This window comes from Cryptomeria japonica, chromosome 1 (assembly GCF_030272615.1).
Source record: "Cryptomeria japonica chromosome 1, Sugi_1.0, whole genome shotgun sequence".
NCBI lineage: Eukaryota > Viridiplantae > Streptophyta > Pinopsida > Cupressales > Cupressaceae > Cryptomeria > Cryptomeria japonica.
In genome coordinates, this window is record NC_081405.1 from 612,058,682 (window position 1) to 612,085,706 (window position 27,025).

Below are 27,025 nucleotides of genomic sequence, written 5' to 3' on the forward strand. Positions count from 1 at the left end.
GGCCATTAGTGCCGCTTGTGCTTCAGCTTCATTATTTGTCCCATTCTGAAGTCGTCGAGCCCCCTTGAATAGGATAACCCCTTTATCATTTCTTGCGACTACTCCCACTCCTGAGATTCCCGGGTTTCCCCTAGAAGCCCCATCAAAGTTTATTTTAATCCAGTCCTTAGTAGGTGGTTCCCATTTGGTCTCTTCTTTCGCTGATTCTGAAAGGGGATTAGCCCTCCGGGACCCATTAATGGACATTACAATAATTTTATTTACAATATAAATGAACACAAATTTTGTTGAATCTACATTGTTTAAAATTTTATTATCTTTTCTTCTATATTTTTAAGCTGATTAATAGGATGTAGGTAAGAGTCCCTCTCTCCCCACCTCTACGTTATCTCTACCATATTTCCTTCCCTTGCTCCCTCTGTATCCCCTTATCTATCCCTCTATCTTCATCTCTTCCCCTTTATCTTCCCATATATTTCTATCTCTCTTTCTCTTCCTAGATATCTCTACCTCTATCTTTGTTTCTATGCCTCTATCTCTAGAAATATCTCTGTCCATCCATCCATCTCTCTCCCTCTCTCTCCCGCTCGTAGTATATCTTCTATCATATCTCCCCTTCAATTTAAAAAAAAAATGTTTAATAAAAAATATAATTAATAGGCAGCACAACGATTGCAACTTCAAAATTAAGCTCACAAATTTTTTATCAGCACAAGTGGAATGGAAACTCAGTTTCTTTGATTTCCAATCCTCTCCAATAAGCCGTATCTGACACTCAGGGCAAGTTAAAGGAGGCCAACTATGATACTCTCGGCTTTCGCAGCAGAATATGCAACTTCCATTCAACAATAATCCTGGGGAAGAGGCTCGACGGCGTGCCCTTATCTCTTTCTTTTATTTGTAGAGTTAAAGAAAACAAAATGGCGGCTGCATTAATTTTAAGCCCACCCACATTGGCACTGAGCTTAAATTCTCCAATTCCACTCATCAACAACCTTATTGGGAAATACAGAAATGGGTTTTCTATTTGGGTATACAACACCTCCAAATTAAGCGTAATGGGGAATACAAAACGAAGTAGACCACGAACTGCTAAATACCCTATCATAAAAGCATTGCAAAACAAAGGCCGTGTAGATGAATGGGATGAAATAGTAATAAATCAATCATTGCTAGCTAAATCCCCTGAGCTTGAGGGCATGTGTAGTTTCTTGTGCTCAAAGAGACGGTTGCTAACAGTGGCTGTAATTCTTGCACTGTTTTTAACAAGCAAGCATTCAATTGCTGTTGAAACTGCAGAAAAGAGAAACGCCAATTTATCACAGAAGGAGCCTGAAAAATCTAGTACTGTGGATTCTACAAAGAAATCTGTGCCCAAGAAAAGCATTTTTTCTGGGCTTCTCAATACACAGTCATGGTATCGGTTCAGAGGAAATGGCTTTTCTTTGCGCGTTCCTCCTGATTTTGATGATATCATGGAGCCCGAGGTAAAAGCATCTGTACCGATCCTAAATTGCCATTTTTTCCTTCTAGTTGTTATTCTTGGGTGTTATGCCTTAATGTGGTGTGAACTGTGAACTAAGACAACATTCGTGGAATTTTTGAACTTAGGTCACCCTACTCTATATTTGTCAGACAACTAACCTGTGGACTTGTGGCCCATCATATTGAGGCAGGGGATTTTTAGCTAAATGACACTCTTTCAAATATGCCCTGTTACGGTTAACCACAATCCGTTGGCTTTAAATTGTCATGTTTTGTGTTTACATTCCTTGAACTTTTAGCTCTGTGTATGTATCTATACTAAAAGGTAGAATCTGAGATGCGTGTTTAATTAATACTTTTGGGAGCTTCAGAGTCAAAATTTAATGCTCATCTGCTCAGTAATGTTTTTCACCTTTTCTAATGTGAACTGTAGATCAAGGGGTTTTCTGGGTTGGATGACTTTTTGCTAACTGTTAGGGTCTAACTCCTTCCCTCACACCCACAGACATGGGACGCTATGCCCGCTTAGGTTTGAACGCAGTCCCAACCACTATACCACAGCCCTGTTTTTTAACATATAAAAGGCTACATCCCGTTATACTTTTAAAAATCTTCATCATGGTACAGAATTCTTTTTTTAGACGAGAATACAGTCACTCCTCAGATTAAGGATTCATCACAAGCCAACTCCTCAGACACATCAACCAAGCCACATTCACACAGAGATCACTTGACACCAGGGGGACACCTCTTGATTTTTGAACTGTGGTCGTTGCTAATCAGTGCCACATCTTAACCAGAACCTAATTACAGGTGCATTATGCCATATCATATTGAAGTTATGCTGTAAATGGAAATACTTGTCAAATTCTACTTAATGAAAAACAGAGAAATTAAGTAGGGTGTTACCTCTGAGCGATCCTGTTCGTACACTCCTACGTTGAATTTTTCTTAACCAAAATGTTATAATGAAATATAATAGATAATGTTGTTGCTTCTCTTCCTAACAACATCAAAATCTGAAATAGATTAATAGATAAAGTGGGCTTAATCTGGTGGAAAACAAAATATATCTGCCTTATTGGGCTTAGCCCATGTTCCATCTGCATGGTGTCATTACATATCCTAGCACTGCTTAGAGCAACTTTGTTATTCAATGAATTTGGTAACATAAATTTTTAAAAATGACGTAAGTGCATGTGCCATGAGTGCATTTCCTCCACATTACAAAAAATGCAGGGTTAGAGCTTCAGTGGAGAATTTCATGTGTCGTTTCAGCTTCATTTGTTTTCTTTATTGATAAAGGACGCAACATATTAACTTCAAAGAATATCAGATTCATTCATTTCTTGCTGTAAATCTGTCTTTGATGGATATAATTATCTTTGAATAAGCTCTGTAAATCCCATAATTATGTTTCATTCTAAATACAAGAAAATTCTTTGCCCACCATCTAGTTTGACCAGATTTTGGTTTGCAATTAACTTCCTTGTGGTTGGATGATATTACTCTGGATTTGATTGGTTGGTCAGTTTTATCTCAAATTCACAGGAAATGAAGTATGCTCACAACTAGAACAGGCACAGAGTTCATGCACTACTAGTTTACCACAAATCGCCTCATGTTGCTTATTGATTCAATTCCCAGGGTATTACCATTTTAATTCATTATGTTGTTATGATGTGCTTCTTCAGTAATGTAGGCTGTGTGAAAGCTTGATCTTGATCACAATCTAGGATACTGGGATATATTTGGCTTTGCCATAGTGATTGGTAATCCTTCACTACTTTCAGCAGCAATGCCTTCAGTGCAAACAAAAATAATAAACGATAGACCACTAATGCAAGATACATTTGAACAATTTTAGTAGTTTTAAAACAAGATGGGCTTATCTATAATTATACTGCCAGGATTACTCTGCAGGCTCATCCTTATATGGTGAAAGGGCAAAGCCCAAGACTTTTGCTGCTCGGTTTGCGTCACCTGATAGGTAACCTTAATATTCTGTAAAATGATCATTACTTAAAGTTAAATGCTTAAGTTTTTTAACTCTTTCCAACAATTAATTGCCGCTGGGTTGAACTTTACTAATATACAATGTTCATTTGGTATTTTTTGTTTGTAATGATTTCTTCTTTGATTGATGCATTTAATTCATGTAAACGTTGTGGAAATGCTATTAAAAGTTGTTTAAGATGTCTATATTATTTATTTTTATTCCTCTTTCAGCTATTGTTTTTGCCAAGGCCTGAATGGGCATTAAAACGTACTTTTTATTTCACAGGAATTTAAGAATAGTATTAAGAACGGACAATTATTTTAACATAAAAGGCAGGTTTTATATGCTTGATTCAAGCTTAGAGTATCTTATTTTTGGAGACTATCTCTTACAATCATATTTCTGTCATCTGCTGGTTGAATCCAGATCAGAAGTATTAAGCGTGGTGATCAAACCTTCAAATGAACTCAAGCTTTCTTTCTTAGAGGTTTGGAAAGATCTATACTTCTACATGCTTGAAAAAAAGGAATTCCAATATTGTTAATTCTCAACCAAAGTTTCATATATGTCAAAATCTGGTTTTTAGCATGGCTACATCAGTCTCTAATTAACATGTTAACATCTGTGATAACAAAAAAGAATCATTATGCCTCTACAATAATTTTGCCTACTCCAAGATTTACATTTAACTGATTGTATTTACAATCTGCAGAAAGATAAAAGAACCATAATTTTATATATATCTAAATGTTATATGGAGAATTATTACAAAAAAAGGCTAAACCTCAGCCATCCTTGTTTTACAATGGATCTGACAAAAGGTGGACGCTACCTTAATGCTAGTATACCATTGAATGTTTTTTTGCCTTGAATATATGTTGAATGATTCTTATGAGTACTTAGCTTTGGCGAGAAAAGAGCATGCATCCCTGAATGCTATACTCAATCATTTCATAGGACCAATTTCCTTGCCAACCTTAAATCTCCTTTTGTGATTTAACCATAGACATTTTTATTTACAACTATCCTTGAACTTCTTGTTTGGAGACTGAATTTCACCTCCTTGTTGGAGACAACTGAAATATTTCAAGAATACTGAAATTACCAAAGTTCATCTGTGATTGTTGAGATGGCCTCTTGAGTTTTTTGTAACCTGGATTCTCTTGCAATGCACCATTAGAAGGCTTCAGTGTCAGAAAGAAGAATCAAGACCATCCTAGTCACCCTTTAATTTATATATCAATACACATTTTCTTTCCTTGTTCTAAAGAGGCTGCAACTTGAATATAGTGCAAATATGATTTTCAATCAAATCAAGTGTTTACAAATTCATGGTGGACAAACGTAAATAATATTTTGCTTGTGATGTATGTTACCTTAGCCTTAGGATAAAATACACAAATGTCTTATTGAACTACCAAGTTAAGGACTGGGTTATGACCAATATGAAACTTATCATGGATAAGCACCGTTTGATATTTGTCACTGACAATTTATGGGAATTGTGCACATTAATTCATCTCCCTAATCAACTCTTTCATATCCATCCTACTTGTATTATGAATTATTTTCTAATCAAGAAAGCTTTTTAACCTGTATGGAGTTCAAACCATAGGTTGCACTCCTTGTAGGATGCTGGGCAATCATCAAGGCTGGTGGATTCTTTGTAGGGCATTAAGTGATCACCAAGACTGATAGCAAACGCAAGTTTCTAGGGGGCACTAGACAGCCACCAAGACTACGAATGAACTCATTTCAAGGATATATCTAGATCTATCATATGGGGGAATTGCTAATGTGTGGTTTCCCCAAATATTTTGAATTATATATACACATATTACCGGCATTGATTTGGATGTACCATTTCAACTCCATTCATTGTAGGGTTCATGTATGGATGACATTCAATTAATGAAGTGATAAAGCTATAAACATTCAGAGCATTTTATGATAATAAATTTACCCTGTACATTTATTTATTTGCAATGTTCAGACTTTGAAATGAATTTTTACATAAATTTGAAACTGATCTCAAATATTTTTATTATTATATAGAGCAGAAGGTAGAAGAGTTTTGACACATACGTGGTTAGATAGTCCCTATGGATGAGGAACTGAGGTGTCATTGGTATCCCCATAAGGGCAGGCCATTCTACTTGTAGATATGGAAAGTGAACAATATTAAGTGACCCAATGCTATTCTGAATCTTGTTTGTGCCAAAATTAGCACTGCTATAGAACTTCGCCTTCAGTCAACATTGTAGTCAATAATTATGTCACTCTTGCTGTCCTTCTTGTCGAATTGCCAAGTTGTCAAGTCTTGGTCTAAGCTAACAGTGTTTGGGGATAGCTCAACAGAGGGGAAATGTGTAATGTCCCCTTTTCTTCAAGTGATAATTAATTATTTAAATGTTAAATAGTCCTAAGTCCTATGGGATTATTTAAATTTAATTAATTAGCGGTTGGACATACTTTATTTTATAAAGTGACTTTATAATAATGTCAATGACAAATTATAAAGTAAAGACACTTTTGAGGGGAAAAGTAAATTAAAAGAGAAATAAAATAAATTATTACTCTCGAAAGGGAAAAATATTATTAAAGGAGGAAAAAGTGCAATGAGGATTCATTCTTGAGTTGTTATTTTCAAAGAAACTTTCTTGAGAGCTTGAGAGCTTTAGCTTGCAGGTTCAGTAAACCCTAGGATGAAAACCCTAGAGGTTTTGGCTATTTGGACGGAAACCCAGATCAGCCCACTTGGTGAATTCATCTTAGGATTCATAGTTGTACATCATTGATCAGTTTTCATGGAGATTTGATGATCTATCTTGCAGATTTTCAGAGGGTTTGTTATTTTATGTATGGAGGCATTCCGAGTATGTGTTACTTGATGGCATTAGGCATCTTTTGATTTGTAACAGCAGCATGTGTTTGTAAACAATAATACTTTTTTATATCAAAGAATATTATTGGCTTATTTAGATTCTCTGTATTACATTGATTGATTTCCTTGAAAATCTATATTGTTGATCTTGCATGTTTGCATGTCACAATATTATATTATGATGAAACAAAAATATGAGTAAAAACGAAAACCCATATCAGATTTGAAGCAATATCTGTGTTTGGGATATTTCAAGTGGATGAATAAAGGCAATCAAGCTCTTTAAGTGTTAGCATTAAAGGAGCATGTATAAAGAATGGCAAAATATGATGAATCAAGATTTTGGTGTTGAAGGCCCTAGAGTGGAATAGAGGATGATCAATCAATGAAGGCTGGAAGGTGAGAACAAGGGGATTTGACAGTTTACAAAGTCTCTTCATCTCTCCATGTAAGCAAAACAAATGAGAGTGACAATGCTACAAAGGAAAGAAATTCGAATGGCTACTTAAAGCAAAGATGGCAATGAGTAGAAAATGTATTCCAAGGCTAAAGTTCCTGTACTTTTCCAATGGCTTAGCCAGTCCAGTGTGATTTAAGTTGCTTAGAGAGGAAAAGTACAACAAGAATTGTAATGACACTTTTTTCAGCAAAAGTGATTTGTGAACAATAAGCCTAGTTTTTAAGTTCTTTTGGAAGCTAACTGGTGAACAAGGGGGGTCTCCAAAGTTCTTGGAGAGCACAGGTTCAGTATTGCAAAGTTGTTGTTGACAGTGAACTAGTTGGCCTTGGTGAGCCTAGTGATGTTTTTGGAATCCATTTCCAATCTTTTGGGGGCTCTTTAAACTTCTTCGAGTAGCAGGCTATTTCTAATAAGTCACTCAGTTACCTTTGATCATCGTCTTGAGTCTTCAGTATCATATTGGTATGATCAGATTTTGATTTCTATGTCATTTTATGCTTTCCGCAACTTGGGTTAATTGTTGAGTTATTAATTAATTATTCGTTTAAGCTGTCTAATGTTAAAAATAATAAAGGGACAATTTAGTGTAATAGTTCATTAAAAAGGTGTTAAGATGTGTTTAAGTTGGATGCCTAGGCTTGGGGGACTTTGCACATGAAAAATTATATTAATTCTCTTAAAAGGTCTTTGTGAAGGAAAAACAAATTATATTTAAAAATTGGTTATTTCCCTCCAAAAAAGTTATAAAAGGAGGTTGAGGGCTCATTTGAGAGTTTAGACTTGTGAATGATATTGCTATGCTACTAGAATGAACCAAAGTTCTTCCAAATCTTCTTGAAGATGAAAAATCTCATAGATTTACTGGTTTTGGGGATGAAAATCCTCTTAGCTAGCTGAGTGATTTCATGCAAATATCACCATTGTGCTTCAAATCGAAGTTTTATATTTTGGGTTGGTGAGATGAAGATTTTTGCAGTGTTTTGAATTGCAAATTTATGGTGCAAATGCTTTTTAGTTACTAGAGTTTTTATTTATGTGTGTTTGAGGCAATTTGAGGAGGAGATTTGGCTGGGTATACCCTTGAGACCTGGCTGTACAAATCCATTTTGTTAGAGTAATATTTACTGTTTATTTGGTGGCCTTAATACTCCATTGCAGGCCGTGCTGAGTGCTGAAGTGAAATATCCTATTTATACTGTCCATACAACATTGAACATAGTATAGGAGTATAATGTTGCAGAAGAGGCGTAAGAAATGATAGGGTGAAACACCTAGCTGTTGGGCAGTTTGTTTGCTGTTTGGGAAGTGCCAAGACCTCACTAATCTTCTCCAAACATTTTAGCCATCGGAATCTTGCATTTTGATGAGGTTATCAAAGAAACGGGACTCGAACTCGGCTCGGACTTGGACTCGGACTCGGACTCGGACTCGGGACTCGGTGTCAGACTCGGCTGGACTCGGGAAAGTGAAAAACTCAAGAAATTTAGAGATTTTTAAAGATTTAAAACTTGTTTCATGCACCCTTTATTGAATACACCTTAAGGACACAATAACATCATCAAACTCGGCTCATTTGATTACATACACAAGTATACATCAATCACATAAGCATAAACACAAATTGTAGCTGAAGGAAATAACAAACATAGATATATAAATATTGTCAAATGTATACAATAGTACAAAACTCATGAAATAAAAAATCCATGTCATCATATGATCATCATCAAATGTTCCATACAAATACCAAAGGTAAATACAACTACAAGCCTATGGCTCAGAGGAGCGTGCACCCTCTGGCCCCGGTCCCCTGCGAAGGCGTCTAAGGTAGGTCTTGGATGATTCGGCAGCCGTGACACCATGCCATGCTCACCAACATCAGGAACATCTATGTCACTATCAGTATGTGCCTCTGAATCTCCTGTCTCTGCTCGTGCTCTCCGCTCTTCTGCCATGGCTACAGCCTTAGCCTCTATATCTACCTGGTCGATCCAATCGGTGTCATCATCACTAAAGATAGCAGTAGGATCTATCTCAGTGGTCCACTCTGCATCAGGATCAACCTCATCTAGAATGATAGGAGAGATGTCAGCTAATGCATTCTTTCTCATTCTCAGGCGGAGGTTGTAGTGAACAAAGACGAGATCATTCATCTTCTCCATGGATAATCTATTGCGCCTCTTGGAGTGTATGTGCTCAAACATACTCCAATTGCGCTCACAACTAGATGCACTGCATGGTTGGCTCAAGATGCGAATGGCCAACTTCTGAATATTTGGTGTCATTGGGCCAAAAAAGCTTCACCAATTATCTGAGTTTGAAATGAGAAAAATCAATAAAATTAGTCTCACTCATAAACTCATTTAACAATATACAATAAAACTAAAATTAAGCCTTACAATTTATTTTTACTTGGCATCATAGTTGTCCTACTTTCTATGGCGATAGGACAAGAGAAGGTCTCCCCTTGTGCATTTGAGAACAACTATGGCTCTCGAATAAGCTCTGTCTGAGTAGAACCAGCAGGTGACATCTTCTCCATGATTGAGTATAGCCCATTAAGGACCTCCACATCAACCTTGAAAGTAGGGATAAAATGGAATGCTGGATTCAGATAATAGGCTACTACATGGATGGGCCTATGAAGCTGATGGTGCCACTATCAATGATCTCCCAAATGGGACCATACTTGCGCTCATCTCCTTCATAGACGGATTTGATGCCCTCCTTCGCCCTATCCATGCCCTCATATATTTAGCCCATTGTGGGCTTTCTCCATCCGCAACTCGCAACAAAACCACCAAGGGCTTAACAAACTGTAAAATTGAAAATATTGTGTAATTTAGAAAAATGAGCAAATAAGAGAATTTGATGAATAAGTTATAAAACAAAAAGTTAAATTGTAGAATTTATAAAAAAATCACCTTCATTATCTCATCACAAGGGATCCAGAAGTCTCGCTCATCAAAAATGCAGTCTGCCATATCTTTCCCTGCAGGGGTGGCAGCATAGGATGAGGAAGACCACTACTCACCAACAATCATACGTCTCAAGGCTGACTTACAGCGAAGCATGGACTGCAATGTGATGAAGTTTGTGGCAAATCTTGTGATTCCTGGACGAGCTAACTCCTTCTGCTCTGTGTATTGTCTCATAAGAGCCAACACCCATGAATGATTATATACAAATTTGCACACATTTCTCGCCCTTTCTACACATCTCTTGACCCATAGGAGTTTTCCAATATCCTCCAACATGAGGTCAATGCAATGGGCGGCACATGGAGTCCAAACTATAGATGGGTGCCTCTCCATCAATAGTCTACCTGCAGCAACATAATTTGTTGCATTGTAATTAATGAAGTTACAAAATAGTAATTAATTTGCAAACAAAATTAGTTTGAATTTGTAATCAAAAGTTTACCTATAACAACATAATTTGCTGCGTTGTCAGTCACCACCTGTACTACATTCTCCTCACCCACGTCATCAATCACCTCCTCTATCTGCTCACATAGGTAGGTGGCATTCTTGCGATGGGCGGAGGCATCCATGGACTTGATGAAAACGGTGCCCCCTGAAATAAAAAAATAAAGCAAGATCAATGATCATTCAATAAATCATTAAATGAAAAATAAAAAGTTAATGACTAAATGAAACTAAAATTAATCAATCACCTACGGAAGAAAGAAGAAAATTAAGGAGAGTTCTATTTCTCCTATCCGTCCAACCATCAGTCATGATGGTGCAACCTTTAGTGCTCCATATCTAGCGTTGTTCACCTAATTCCTTCTTCACATCATTCACCAATTGAGTCAAAATGGGTCCCCTCAAATCAGACTCAGAAGGGGCTTTGAACCCCGCCTCGCATATGGTAAGGGCATCAACCATTTCTTGCCAATAAGGAGACCTGTCACAAATAAATTAAATGAGATAAGTTAAGTATGTACTATGTAGTATGTACAAGAAAAAATAAAACGAAGAATCAAGGTATAAAAATTAAAACAATCAAACATAAAACATTCACCTGGCTGTAAAGAATGGAACACTGCCGTAGACCCAAAACTTGCCATCTGCCATTTTAGCGGCATCATGGACCTCCTTGTTCCAACCCATGCTCTCAAGCGACTGTTGGGACCCAGGAGTAGTGCGAGGCACAAAGAAGGTATCCAACCTAGATTTACGAATTCTAGGTCCAACACTAACATTCCCAATCCCACTACCACTGGCAGTGCTAGGAACATGAGTAGTAGCACCTACAAAAGAAGAAGCACTACCACTAGCAGTAGCATGGTGAGTGGGACGATGTGGAGGCATGGAAGAAGGCCCTCCAACACAACCTAAAGCCGTCCCTGTTGGCATTGTGTTGTCATTGATGTCAACCGGTAGAGGATGGCAACCGATATAGGAGATGTATGTGCAGTGTTGTCATTAAGGCATACCGGATGTGGTGTCTTTGATGTCACCTAGCTTAGCAGGCCACCGGTAAGGTAGAGAGTGTCATCCAGCATAATGATCATTGGAGTCACCGGTACACAAGTTAGTGTTGACTTGTGTTGAAGACATGGACTGGAGACCGGTATGTGTGTTTTGTTGGCAGTGCATTGTTGCCAATCGACAAGTGGATCTGCAGGGTGAGCTAATGCAGAAGTTCCTACCGATATGATGTTTGGATGTGAAACAACAGGACTCCCACCGGATAAAGATGCAGTCACCGAATGAAGAAGATATCACAGGTTGATGAGAAGACTCACAAAGAGTGTGCCCAACCGGATCATATGTGCCTGTTTGAAGATGTGTCTGCTCAAACATGGAAGCCATATCGGTGCAATGCCGGATGCAGATGACAAGGATTGATTCCCACCGGTAAGTGGAGCTTATCTCCTATTATGCATGGAATGCATCATAGTCCTTTGAGATAAGACAAAAGAGTAGATGGTAGGTGATTGAAGGCTCACATTGAATCAACTGGTGAAACACTAAGTTGCCTTAGGTGTATGAGATTAGAGATATGCACCGGATCAGCTGGGTAGACATGATGAGTTGCCGGTACAGAGAAGGAAGGATATGTTTGTCACTTTGACAAACCAGTTGATAGGAGAACCGGTCAAATGATGAAGAAGGCAAGGTTGAGCAGTTGCAGACAAAGAGTGCAACCGGATTGAAGATGGAGAAAGGTTTTGCCACAGATACAGACAGATGGAGATTGTTGAAGGTTGATGACATGGTGTCATCAAGGTGGCTACTGGTAAAGCTGACAAGGTGTAGAAGTAAAGGCTCCCATCTATTGAAGATGTGCATGAGGTAGGTTGGCAAGTGTGCTGACCGGTTTAGGTGTTCCACCGGAAGAGAAGCAAAATGCAAGGTTGAAGACAGGCCGGTTAGGGTATAACTGACAGGGTTTGTGAACCGGTAGATGAACCCGGTTGTGTGGTTGGTCGGTGATCTTGTCTGGACCGACACAAAAGACTTAGCAGAGGTGGATGCCGACTATGATGACACGTAGGAGATAGGTGTCATGTATATGGTGGTCGGTGAAGTGTTGTCGGTGAGGTAGGTGGTGACTGGCCGACATTAATGTCGATAGCGTGTTTCATGGGTCGAGAGCAGAAGGGTGTGGCTTGAGACTGATCAGAGGATAGTGATCTGATTTGATGACTTCATGATCGAGGTCGAGTGTCTAGGTGTTGATCAGGGTAGGTGAAGCTATCTGCGTGATCGCTTCATAGGTGTTTGACAAGTGCAACCGAAGGAGGTGCCGTGTTTGCCAAATAGGGCAAACGTGTTCTAAACGCAGTAGGATTGGCGGAGTCTGATTGATCTGTTGCAGGTGGCCGATCTCTGGTGAAGATCTGATTGGATTTGATTTGCCTCGGGGTCGATGAAGAAACCCTAGCGAGCCAAAAGTTTGAATGTCGGTCATTGCGAGAAAACTCAAGGATAAATATGCCGACTTATGATTGAAGACGATTGATGATGCTGTAGGCCGGGTGATGAAAGATAGAGAGTGAAAGAGCAGAAGAGAATCCATCGACAATCACAGAGGAGATTGTGTGCTTGAGAGAGAAACCGATAAGAAGAGTTCAACTGGCGAGGGTGAGGGGACCGGTAAACTATCATTGAGTCAGACAGTGAAGTACACAGGTAGTGATTGATCCTGCAGAGAAGATTGCAGAGAAAAGAAGAGTAGAGTCAGAATCTATAAAGAACCAGTAAGCTAAGAAGCAGTAGCGATCAGATAGCAAAAGACTCACAAAGTGAAGAAGACCGGTGGTGGTTGGCAATAGTGTGATAGAAGAGAACTGACAAGAAGAAGAGTACCGGTAAAGAAGAAGAAGAGGCTGAACCGGTAAGGTTGCAATAGAGAGGTGAGCAGAGAACTGGCAGAGAATTGGATAGAGGAGAACTGGTGGAGAGACTTGCATGAGAGTTACAAAGTTCTTTTGTAACAAGGAGATTACTTTTGTATTTATTATATGATCTTGTAATCACTGAGTTGGAGCTCGGTGCTCCTTGGGTTGGTGCCCTAAATGTTGTAACCAAGTGTTTCATTGTGAGGCTGGATTGGAGCAGTAGTCTCTAGCAGCATTTCTCATTGAGGTTTTTCCCATCTTGGGTTTTCCTCGTACATCTGGTGTTATGAGATGTCCCTTTTATGTGGTTGCATTTGTGTCATTCTCCCATCTAACCGGTATGTCTGCTTTATGTTAGATCCATTAACCAGTATATACACATAGGATAGAAAAGGGAAAAGATTTGGAAACCATTGATTCACCCCCCCTCTCAGTGGCATCTTGTGTTCAATAGTTGCACTTCCAATGGCCGCACGATCCTCCTTTTGCTTCTTTTTGTTTTCAATTTCTTCAACCATTACATAGCACTCGCGTATGGCCTCAGTTGTTGTTTCAATGCATGGGTCGACATCATGGCCACGCACACAAGCAATATGGTATTTCAATCTATAAATGCCTCCATGGAATATTGTTTTGCAAAACATACATTTTGTCTACCCCTTTCTTTGTCCAGGAAAATCTTCGTGAAATTTCCAAGCGAGGTCCTGTTGATGTGTTTTTTATGCACATGCAAACACAGAATAAAATACCTAAAGGTACCTTATCCTCTCTTGAACAAAGTTTCCCCGAATGTTGAAGATTTCGCCGAAGGATCAATCGAGGCAACTCCAAGGTTCTTGTATGTAGGTTCTCTACTTGTGGATAAACTCTTATGGTATGATGCGATTATGCTGGAATCACAAGGGGACTTACTTTCGACGACTTGAATGTCTGATTTGCTTTGGATATCACTGGAACATGGAATTTCACTGGCCCTTGATTTTGAAAAAAGGAAAAAAGGATAAGGGTTGGAACGAGATCTATTTCTAACACTAAGAACGTAAAAGCAATGAATGACCTTTGATGAAATTCTAACTAAGTCTTGCTTTGACATCCTAGGATCATCTCCACAAGATTAGTGCGATCTTTTGAGGAAAGCTTTATGATGTTTAGATCACCGCTACAAGCATGGACACTGTCAGGTTGATGCATATCAATGAAGAAGCGATAATTGAAGTTAGGCTTAAGCTGAATGATTTCAGTTGACTACGCAAGGCAAGTTTGTAATCAACAAACCGCTAGTAGTATGGATATACGAATTTCACCATTGATCATACAAATTTCTTCCATTCATCTAATAACATGAAATTAAATTTGAGAAGTAGAGACCATGCAAATTGTAGAATCGACACATAGAATTCACCATTCCTTCAATGAAGTTTACATGTCTTTTGCAACAATCTCTTGGCAACAATCTTTGCCTTCTCTTTCTACTCTACTCTAAAATGCTACTAATTGTTGACTATTCTCTCTAACTATTTCCTATTCTTTGACTATTAACCATTAACTAACTATTAACTATTAACCTTTACAAATGAGGAGCCAGGGCTTTATATAGAGAACCCTTTACAAACAGACGACTCTGATTGACTTAGAACCAATGGCTAGGATTACAAGATAGAAACCCTAATTAGGGTTTGTTACAACAAACTTCCTCTAGCCAATGAGAAAATTACATTCCAAGAGTGAGGACCAATAGGAAGCAGGGGTAGGTACACCGAAGTTTGTGCGGCCTCCAATGAATTAGGTACATTGAATCTGGTCATGCTAAGGTGGACCAATCCGACCGAAGGAATGATGACTAGGATGCCACCTTGCCTAATGCTTGTGATTTGGTTGATCCTCCCCTGTCTTTGATATGATGAATGATGTACTTCCTTTGCTTGACCAGGCTTCCTTATTGTCAAGTCTTCCTTCTCCAGTAGCATATCTCGCCTTGAAGTGCTGGCAAAGCCTTTCTTTGTTATCTTGTGGTAGAATGAGGTCTTGAGGCTAACTTGAACTCCTTGAACACCCCTAGTCTTCCAATGCTTCAAAGCACCTTGAGTCCTCCCTTTTTGCATGTGGAACGTCCTTGCTGATGATGGACTGGAAGAGGCCATCCTTGCCCTGGTCTTCTTCCATCTACAAAACCAACCAAAAGGTGATTAAGGACACATAATGGATTCATTCTAACATAGCATTTCCTACCTGAAATCATCAACAAGAAGACATTAAAATGAAGTTTCGCTCAATATCCTCTCCAAGGACATGCCCTATTAGATTTTCACTTTGGACCCTTTGGAAGGGTCAAGAACGAAATTCCTGATTTTGACTCGATCCTTCATTTTCTTCATTCCAATTTACTTCAAAAGACAAGAACACCTTACTCCTCCTTCAAGCATGCCATAGGAATCAACGTTTTGGCTTCACACAAGGAGAAAATAGGTTCTTTAAGGAATTTCGCTCTGGACCCTTTGGAAGGGTCAGGAGCGAAATTCTTGATTTAGCCTTAAATCTTCATTTCTGGTGGCCAAAATCCATCCAAGGGCAATCCTAGGGGTACCTCCCAACTTCTCTCATCTTGGTCTAGGCTTGCCTTGGCACAGGTTTTGGAAGATAGAATAAGTTTTAGGATTTTCGCTTTGGACCCTTTGGAAGGGTTAGGAGCGAAATCCTTGTCCTTGAGCTTATTCCTTCATTCTCCCACTTCAATTCACCTCAAACGTCAAGGAAACGTTACTCCATTCCTCTCTAGGCCATAAAAACCAAAAGTTTGACTTGTTTTAAAGGGGAAATAGATGTTCTTAGGAATTTCGCTCTGGACCCTTTGGAAGGGTCAGGAGCGAAATTCTAGTTTTTTGCTCAATTCCTTCACATTTATTGATCACTAGCAACTCAAAGTCATTCCTAAGGACAAATCCAATCCTATCTCACCCTGACCCACACTTGACTTGGCACAAAATTGGGAAAAAAGAGTGGTTTTGTGGAATTTCGCTCTGGACCCTTTGGAAGGGTCAGGAGCGAAATTCACACTCTAGGCTTGATATTTCATCTTTTCAACTCCAATCTTCTTTGCAAGGCAAATATACACCACTCCACTTGCATCCATGCCATAGGAACCAAGGTCTTGACCTCATCTAAGGAGAAAATGGGTGTTTTCAAGAATTTCGCTCTGGACTCTTTGGAAGGGTTAGGAGTGAAATTCAATTTTTTAGGCTAAAATCCTTCATCTCCTCCACCTTTAGTCACTCCCTAAGGCAAAAAACATGTCAAACACTTCCCAACATGCCTTAGAAACTAAGAAGTTGGTTTGAACAAGGAAGAAATTGAGGTCTATGGGGATTTTCGCTCTGGACCCTTTGAAAGGGTCAGGAGCGAAATCCACGTTCTTGGTTGGTTTCCCACTTCCTTCATCCAATTCTACTTCAAGCTTGATCGAATTCAAGCTCCTTTCTTCTCACTTAAGTGAATCTACCATCAAGTTAGCTCAAGACAAGGTCATTTTCATCATTTTAGGCAAGATAGGGGGTCAAACTGAGGATTTCGCTCTATACCCTTTGGAAGGGTCAGGAGTGAAATTCTCCTTCTAGGTTAATTTCCACCACTTCATCACATCAAACCTCGTCTCAAAGACAAATATGCATCAAAACCTTCCCATCACGCCTTAGAAGTCAACAAACTTGGTCATATCCAAGAGCAAAGTGGAGGAAAAGTGGATTTCGCTCTGGACCCTTTGGAAGGGTCAGGAGCGAAATCCTAGTTTTAGGTCCAAATCTTCATCTTTTAATGCTTTCAATCACTTCTCAAGGCAAGAACATATCAAAACCTTCACAACATGTCTAAGGAACAAGACTTTTAGTGCAAACAAGGAGAAAAAAGGTGTCTTCTTGGAATTTCGCTCTGGACCCTTTGGAAGGGTCAGGAACGAAATTCACATTTAGGCTCAAATCTCGACTTCATTTCTCACATTTCTTCATCCAAACAAGTGTTTTGCCCTCAATAATGCCTGGGAATGACTTAGTTCTAAGTTTGGGTCAAAGTAGAATGTCTTATGGAGAATTTCGCTCTGGACCCTTTGGAAGGGTCAGTAGTGAAATTGAAATTCGCTTTGGACCCTTTGGAAGGGTCAAGAGCGAAATTTGACATTTTGGTCTCTCTGTCAAGATTCATATATGGAATATAACATTTAAGTATAAGTGACATTCTTATACTTCAAGTTATATTCCATATATACTGTCAGGATGTTTGAGAGTGGTTTCGGACCTCCAGGAGTTATAATGCAAAATCTAGTTTTTGGAGGATTCTTCAATTTTCCAGACTTAGTCAAATTTCAGGATCAGGATGACATTGCAGACTTAGCCAAATTTCAGGACATTTGAAGATTAGGATGACATTCCAGACTTAATCACTCACTAATTTGACCTAACTCAGATCTTCAAAGATGATATTCACTCACCAAGCTTCATTGACCTCCTCAAACTCAAACAAGACACAATTAGCAACAAGAGCAAAACCTTGTCCTAAGGAAGACTTTCAAAGATGACCCTAACCCGGAGCATCCACTGACTCACCTTTAGTTAAAACAGAGCTTGCTATCTTAGTGATCCCTCTGGCAACACTCAGCATGCAAAGGCTAATAGACAAAATCTTAAAAGACCTAGAAACAAACCCCATAAAGCAAAAAAGTAGGGGCCCCCATTTGCAATGGGGCGATGTGTGAATACGTCACAATCGGTCCTTTCTAATTGGGGGTCTAGAAGATGAAGAAGACGTTGTATGATAGTTTTGTGAAACTTGAGGCAAATAAGAAAGTGAAGGCTGCTGCAATAAATTATAAGTCATAAGACATTACAAATACAAAAAAAAATTAATACATTCATTCTTTGTTGTGAATTCATTCTCATTGTACATTTTTTTCAAAAAAACTAAGGTAGGGTTTGTAATTTTTTTTTTTTTTAAAATGTAGGGTTTGATCAAAATTTCAAACCCTACTTTTTAAATTTTTTTTTTACAAACTCTACATACAACCCTACATAGTAACATACATAAGATTTTGGAAAAAAAAGTAAAACTTTCAAAAGAAATGAATAGAAAATGAAATTTTTGCATACAAGAAACAAAAAAATCTCAAAAAAAAACAATCTTACCTCCTACATCAAGCTGGAAATGAGTTGCAAACTCTTCCTATCCAACTTTTGATGCTCCAAATCCAAACACAATGCAGCCCCAATGTGATAAATGGAAGAAATCTTGAGGTTCCTCCTTGCTGGTTTTTCTTTAATGCACCCTTGTTTTTCTTCACAACTCACTTTTCTCCTATTTTGCCAAATGAATGAAATGAAGTTCACTTTTAGGGTTGGAGGATAAATAACATAAAAAAAAGAAGTTCAAAAAACTTTAGAAAATGTTTTTTTTTGGCTTTTTTAAAGCCCAGCCGGCCGGCCGAGTCCCAAGCACCGGACTTGCCGAGTTTGGCGAGTTTATGCCAAACTTGCCCACTCAGCAAGTCTGGCGACTTTGCCTCTTGGACTCGGCCGAGTCCGAGTTCGAGCTCGCCAAACTCGGGGGCCACGACTCGGACCCGGACTTGCCGAGTCTGGGCAAGTCCGGACGAGTCCCGTTTCTCTGGGTTATAATGCATTAATGGGGTTGTAACCAGCATCACTTTCAAATTTGTACTTGACTGAAAATTATTTTCAGTTTGATATATTCTCTTTTCAGCATGATTTGGTGAAGTTTGGGTGTGTTTCGAAGATATATTTCTGCTTATGTTTGTATTGGGTGTATTGGTTGAGTGTTGGTGAATCTTTTGGAGTGTTTGCTTGCTGTTCAAGCCTGTTGTAGTGTGCCAATAGAGCATTACCAGACTTGTACCAGTGATTCCTCATCATTTACTAAGCTATATTGTTGTTGTTGCAAGTTGGTTGGGTTTGTTCATGATTTTGGGCACTAATAGGGGTGTTTCAACATTTCTGTTTTACATCAGCACTTATATGAGCAATGCTTTCCTTCATCAACATTTTGTATCAACAAATATACTTCTTTGGGCATGATTATATGTGAGCTAACATTGTAACATTGGATTGTAGCAGTGTTAGTGGGATTTATCTGTTTATTGTTGATACTTACCCCATTGAATAAGTGGTATTATTGTAATCACTCACCACTAGATAAGTTGAATAAGTGGTGTTCCATTTCAGTATTGTATAAGCTTTCCCATTGAACAACTGGAAGTGCCCATTAAGCTTTCCCATTGAATAAGTGGATATGTCTATTTCACTCACCACTGAATTATGTGAATTAAGTGGAAGATTCTTATTTTCATTTTCTATAATGCATATGCATTCCACTAAATAAATGGTATTGGTTGGCTTTGCCCTTTGGTGCTCTCCTTTCAGTTCTCACTTTTCAGTTAATTGTAATCTTGAACATCATATGCTCTCAACTTGCCCACTTTGAGATTTGGGTGATTAGAAAGTGGAAGGGAAGTTGATTTGTATCTTATTTTTAGTTGCAATATTTTCAAAAAAAAATAGGGGTGTATATTATAGTAATGTTAGAGCTAGTGATCTTGCTAGTCTGTTGGGAAGCTAACCCTTGTAGATTCTTTAGTTGCATATCTCAACAATTGTTTTTGTTGAGTTCATCTCTCCATCCAATTGTGATTTTTTTTAATAGAAAACTTGGTATTTACCTTCCCATGAATCATGACTTTAGAATTGGGAGAGAAGCCTTTTAGTGCAGGAAAAAGACTTGAACACTTGTCTCTATCAAAGGATGAAATACTAAACATTCTAGATACAATGGAGAGTTGTTTATCTAAACTACATCAGCTTGATTCTATGGAGATGCAAATTGTTGTGGTTGTTGGAGTGAATTCTTTGGTTAAGATAGGGTTTTTGAGACATCTAGATGAGGAGGTAAAACTTGCAGTTACTTCCCTTTGTTAATAAAATTATGAAAATAACAGCTCCTCAGGATCCTTATAATATCAGTATTATGAAGGAGGTATTTCAGTTGATTGTAGAAAGTTTCTGAAGTTTGGATGATATGAGAAACCCTTCTTTTGCTAAGAGGGTAAAATTTTTGGAAACTGTTGCAAAATCAGGTTTTGTGTTATGTTAGATCTTAGTTGTGAAGGTCTTATTCTTGAAATGTTTCAACATTTCTTGGCATTGTTAATGATAATCATGAAGGTCTTATTGTTGAAATGTTTCAACGTTTCTTGGCGTTGTTAACTATAATTATGCAAAAAATGTTATATCTTCCATGCAAACATTATGAATTTGATTGTGAATGAGAGTGATGAAATCTCCCAACCACTCTTATCTACTTTGTTGCCTGTATAGTGGCAAAAACAAAATACTTCTATAGGTGCACATGGGTTGGTTTAAAATGGTTGTTAAACAATGTGAACAGAAGTTGAAACCATACTTCTCAATTGAAGGAATAATTGAAGAAGAAATACGATAAGCACTTGCTTGAAAAGAAATAAGTAGCAGTAAATTAGTAATGATCTTAGAAGACATAATCTGTTTCTCATGCAAGGAGTCTTGGGAGTCTAGCCACCAACATCAGAATAAAGAAGTTAAATTGTTTAAGGATGAATTAGAAGCCACAGAAGGGAAGGCCCACAAGAAGATGGTACAAGAAGAGCATGAATATTTGAGCTGTCAAAAGAAGGTGCTGATTTATTTAAAGAAACAATAAAGATAGATGAAGGCATGAATATTTTGATGATGACGAGAATGTTCCTAAACAAGAAGATTGGCAGATTGCCCCTTCAGAGGTTTCAGAAGAAGAGTATATTGATTTTGAGGATGTTGCTTTCAAATCAGCAATTAGTAACGAGCACAGACATCTCTTTAATGATGAAAGTTTAGAAATTGAGTGGAAATTTCCTATGCTAGATGTATGCCAGAATGACTTCCAAACAGAATCAATGGAGAGGACCGTTCTTGAAGAAATAGCTAATTATTGTCATAGCTCAAGTTTGTTTGATTCAGAACAGTTTGAAAGTGATATATTAAAGAAATCAGCCATTCATTAAGAGCATAATGGGTCTATATTTCCAGATTAAAATGGTCAATTCATAAGACCATGGGATCCAGTGTTATGTCACCAAAATTCAGATGAGCAAGAACTTGATGATTCTTTTCTTGAGCATAGTGCTGTCAACTCACAAAATTACTGAAGGGAATGTTGTGGTAGCTCCTTTTGAAAACAAATCAGAAATTTTATTGTGCAATGTTGAGTTTGATCGAAGGCCTGGAAAATTCTAAGTAGTGAAGAACCAATTGATGGTCAGTGAAGAAAATGTTGTGTAAACTTTAACAAGAATTGATAGCACACACAACTTAATTGAAAAATGGCAAATGCTAATGAAGTCCAAGGGGTTGATCTTTATTGGTTAAAGCATTGAGTTCTCATTGTGGAGACTCAAGTTCAAATCCCAAAATGATTCAGGGATATCTACTATGGAATTCTAAGTTGTGTGACTCTTGGTCTTTTATAGTTGGCTCTAATGTGGAAGCGGTTTCTAAATAAGTGGATTTCTAAGTTGTGACTCTTGGTCTTCCATAGATGGTTTCTACTGTAGCTGAACGAAAGGAGCTGATGTTAGTCTCATTGTTGTGCTTGCAAGAGCTTGTAATGGTCCCATGTTGATGCTCATATGAGCAGATTATTTTTAAGCGATTAGCAATATAAAAAATAAATCTATTGGAAAAGCTTAGGTTGAAGAAAGATAGAAGGGTATTAAGGATGGAGCCATTCTTGCAAATTACAAACTTGGGGATTAGTGATGCCCCTTGACCCCAACTTGGGGGCCCTGCCCCCAAACCCCCGTCGAAAAATATAGGGGGAAACTACACTGATGGAAGTAGGGAAAATTTAACCTCCAAGTCTGATTAGGCTCCATATAACAACATAATTAGCATTGAAGAAATCTTGGTGTTATACATTTTAGAGTTGAAAGTTTGAAACTATCAGTATGAATGATGAAATTTCAAATATTGCGCGTTTGTAGATCTCCACCAAGATCTAGACCTATCTCTCTACCCCTCTTTTTCTCACCCTCAGAACTGGGAAGATCTCCACTGGGAAGAGGAAGAGGAATAGTAAATAGTTTTAGCTAGAGCTGGGAAGAGGAAGTTGTAATTGTAATTTGTAATGATGTATTTACTTTTGGTTTTACAAAAACTATTTACTATTTTGCTTCCAGCCATCAGCATTCCTCATGAGGATGTGATTTTGTAGACACTTTGCATTTAAATATATCTAGAATCAGCTTGTTTCTTTTGTGTTATCATTTATTGACTCATTGGATGCATCTTCTCATTAAATTTTGCAAAAAAAATATTATTTTTTATTAAAATTAAGTGTGTTTTTACGTTGCTGAGTTTTTCTGAGTTTTTCCCCAATTTTTCCCGAGTTTTTTTCTCAGGGGCTTGGCAAGTCGAGCCGAGTCGTGAGTAGTCCAACTATGCTTCAAAAAGTACACTCATGTACGCCTGCAGAAGTCCTCAATGAATGTGAGCACATACTTGGCCCCCAAAAAAGATGGAGTCGGAAAGGACATGAGATCGCTAACCTCGACAAACACCATTAGTGCAAGAAATTTGAGGTAGGCCAAACACCAATGGCTGGGTGCTCATCTATTGTAGATACGTGTAGTTGACATGACCAAAACGTTCATGCCAAAGCTTACTCACCAAGTTTGCATGAGCTATGAAGGAAGAACCAACAGGAGTTGGACTCTCAAAACAATCAAAGTGGTATAACTGGGATGCAAGATGAACACTCCCAGTAGCCACAACAACTTTTGGATCATGAAGGTCGTTGATAATCACATCATGTGGTGTGAACCCAACTGTCTTCCCCATCCTAGAATGACAAATCTGATACACTGACAAAAGGCTGTTGGAGATCTTAGGCACAACAAGAACATCTTGGAGAAAGCCATTCTCAAGTTGAATAAGGCCCAAACCAACAAATGAAAGCTGAGTAGAATCCCCCACTGCAATCTGTGTAGTGCTACAATCTGAAAGAGAATCAACTAGATACTGAGAGTGTGTCATATGGTGAGAAGCACCAGAGTCAAGTATCCAACTAGAATTTGTAGATAAGGCCTGTGCAGAAAGAGCTTAACCGTCGTCTTTATTTGAGGAAGAAGATTGAGGGGTTGAAATGTGGTGTTGTTGCATGGCCTCCTCTAAAGCCTCTAGTCTCTTCCAACATCTAGTAATAGGATGTCCCTTTGTGCCATAAAAACTACAAGGTTCATCAGACTTCTTCTTCATCTTGGAGGAAGACTCTCCAGACTTAGAAGAATTAGCAGGTGGTGGAATGGATTTAGACTTTTGATTTGATTGTTGAGGGGGCTTGGAGGGACTCTCTTTGCCTGATGATGGTTGTGTCTTAGGCTTTGACTTCTTCTGTTTGCCCTTAGAGGGTTGAGCAACCAAGGCTTGGGAGGAACCTGAAAGTGAATCATGTGAGTCAACAAAGTCTTCCCCATGACAACTGCTCACAAAAGACCTCAAAAGAGGGAAAAGTGAAGGTTGTACCCAAAGCATCCATGGAGGCATAAAATGTAGAATCGAAGACCTGGAAAGGCCCTCAAAGCTTAGCCAAGATCAAGTAGACACTCTTTGTCAGATTTCTCCTTACCACAACCTTTCAACAAAGATCTGAGAGATTTGAACTTCTCCAGAAAGTCCTCAATAGTGGGAAATGAATCAGGCACCAACGTGGTCAACTCCATCTCTAGTCGCATTGCTCGCAACTCATTAACTTTCCCAAAAAGATCCTTGAACTTAGTCCACATGGTTCGCAGAGTAGTGCACTACTCAAGGTGAAACAGGAGACTATTAGAAACATGTATGACAATCAATCCCATAGCCTCATCCATCTTGTTTCTGTGCTGAAAAACCTCAAATGGACAATCCAAGGTGGGCTGGGTCTCATCCAAAGTTGACCACAAACCCTTGGATATAAACAATTTAGTCATATGATCCTTCCAGGTGTGATAGTTATGGGGCATAAGACAAACAACAAAGTCTGCCATAAGGCTGAGGTGTGAAGAGAATTTGAAAAAGACAAATTGACCCCCCCCACAACAAGAAACCACAAACCCTAGTGCATCTGGAATGAAGATAAAGGCTGAAATCAAGAAATCACATTTTCTAAAAATACCGAGAACTTGAGAAAAAATCTTGAAAATATACTTGCAGATTTGAATAGGTGTCTCTGAGAGTTTTTTGATGATGTGCAGAAGTTGAAAACGAAGTTTGTTTGCCCAAGTTAAGGCCCCGAAAGTGCAAAAAACAAGTCTGACTTTGGAGGCTTGTATTAAACACCTAGAGCAGAATCTGACAAAACTACCACAATGTATAGATCGACATTGAAACCAGCTTTTCGACGATATGCAGAAGTCAAAAAATGAAGCCCATATGACCAAGTTATGAGAAAAAAAATGAAGGCAACTTTTTATGGTTTGGGGGTCGAACTAGTCAACCAAATGATGACATTGGCAAGATTCCCTGTTGATCGGGTGCTGAGGTGGGGTGACGACGTGGCAAAATTTTGCTGATTGGGTCAAGATTTTGTTGATGTGGTAAGATTCTATAGATGTGGCAAGAGATTCCCCTAGAGATGCTTTGCTAAAAATATTCTCGATTTTTTAATTAAAAATTTATAGAAGGAATCTTGAAATATTCCAATGGAATATTCTCCCATAGTCAAAATTTGCAGCTAAGGACAGCCTACGTAGGTACTTTTTGCACCTTGTGTTTGTAAAAAAATTATTTGGCCCACTTTATTTGATTGTTTTAAAAAGCACTTTTGACCTCTTAAAAAATAAACACACCCTCATGAAAATTTAATGAAAAATTTTTGAACACAAGGCACGAATCGGAAAATGTTTGACCTACGCTGTGATTTTCTAATGCTGCATGTGACTCGTACGAATTTTTGTACAAAAAGTCAACCCTCCAAAAAATAGTAAAAACAAATTTCGATTGATTTTTACAATTTGACAAGCGATTTTAGGGTTTTTGGGCCTTTTGAGCATGATGCTTGTTGTGACATTTTCACACATCGCCCCATTGCAAATGGGGACCCCCTACTTTTTAGGCCCTCTTGGTCTTTTGGTTTTGGTTTCTTTCCACGGCAATCTCGTTAGTGCTCCAAGTCTGCAAGTGAGTGGGTCCAATGTGATCTAGTCTGCTTTTTGTTTGAGCAATTTTGGCTAAGTCTAGGGCTTGTTTCGAGAGTTTAGGGTTTCTGCCTTCAGTCCTAGATTTTAGGGGTTTCCTTTAAGGGTTTTCAAAAATTGAATGTAGAACTGGAGTCGGGACCCTTCAAGGAACCTTCCAGTAAAATTTGAGCGAATTCTGAGCACTTACTATTTTTAGTATGTCTATTTTTAGTAAGTTTCACTGCTTCCCGGATTGAGCTACTTTTGCCAAAAATCAAACTTACTATTTTTAGTAAGTTTCTATTTTTAGTAAGTGCTTTCTTGACATGTTTTGTCCAAACCCTAACATTTTGAAACACTTACTATTTGGGAAAATCTATTTTGGCAGGTTCATCCTTGAAGACGTTGAAGACTGAACGTTCCTGAAGATCATTTCTAAATCTGGAAGAGTCAGAAGGCAGACAAGTTGGATCAAAAAATTGGTTAAGTATGGAACTCCTATTCTAGAAGTGGAAAGCATGCAAAATCATCTAAGTTTGGAAATTCACATCAATCTGTAAATGTCATCCTGATCCGGAAATGGCCTGAAATTTGACTGTCTGAAAATTTAAAAGATCTTCGAAAACCTAGAATCTGCATTATAATTCCTAGAGATCCGAAACCACTGTCAAACATCCTGCCAATATATACATGAAATATAACTTAAAGTATAAGAAAGAAAAAAGACATATTGAAATGCCAATATATTAATGTATATATTCTGATGAGGAGAATGAGACCGACTTGAAAAAAATATGAAAATCCTTCCCTGAGCCAATTCAGCGCCCAGGGTAGCCAGGTGGGCGCCAAAATCAACCCATCATGGAATTTTTCAAAAGTATGAAAATCCCTCCCAAAGGCAAAAAGGTGCCCTAGTCTTGGATAGGGCGCCAAAATTGGTGATGCATGGAAAATGGTGAAGGTCATGAATTCCATGCCTTATGAAAAATTGCGCCCATGTCTTTGATCAAGGCGCTAAATAAGGGGCATCAAGGAAAATACGAGATGAAAGAAATTCCACCACAAAGTTGAAATTGCGCCTTAGGAAGAGATAGGGTGTCAAAATGGGGGGTTCTTGGAATTCAAGAAATGGATGGAATTCCATCTCCAATGCAAAATGGTGCCCATGGAGAGACTTAGGCGCCAAAACCACAATCCCATAGAGAATGCCAAAAACCTCAAATTCCTTCCTCCTAGTAAAATTCCGCCCTAAGACAAGGAAGGGTGCCAAAATTGATGTTGCATGGAAAAATGTTGAAGTTAGGAATTCCTTGCCTTGGGGAGAATTGCGCCTAAGGAAGGTACTAGGGCACCAAAACTTGATGGTCATGGAAAACTTCAAAATCACAAAATTCCTTACCAATGTAGAATCGTTACCCAAGTCCAAAGGCAAGTGCCCAAGTCAAGGTATCAAGGAAGAGGATGGAAAGGATGAATTTCCTCCATCAAAGTCAAAATTCCATGCCCAGTTAGGAAGTTGAAGAAAATTTTTCTAAGGCATGGAAATAATGAAATTCCTTCACCAAGCTGGATTCCACGTTCAAGTCAAAGAATGAAGAGAAATTGTCTAAGGCATGAAAATCCAA

General features: G+C 38.4%; 1 protein-coding gene across 5 annotated transcripts in view; it reads left to right on the forward strand.

Annotated features, from left to right (window-relative positions):
* Positions 1-627: 627 nt before the first annotated feature.
* Positions 628-27,025, forward strand: part of LOC131049405 (uncharacterized) — a 95,150-nt gene continuing 68,752 nt past the window's right edge. For 2 of the 5 annotated variants that reach the window (XM_057983451.2, XM_057983453.2), the window contains exons 1-3: positions 630-1,487; positions 3,396-3,475; positions 3,911-3,971. In XM_057983451.2, coding sequence (XP_057839434.2) covers positions 921-1,487; positions 3,396-3,475; positions 3,911-3,971 — 708 coding nt within the window. In that variant the 5' untranslated portion in view covers positions 630-920. Of the gene's footprint in view, positions 1,488-3,395; positions 3,476-3,910; positions 3,972-27,025 lie in introns of all 5 variants that reach the window. The other 3 variants (XM_059220188.1, XM_057983450.2, XM_057983452.2) reach the window with 3 other exon arrangements.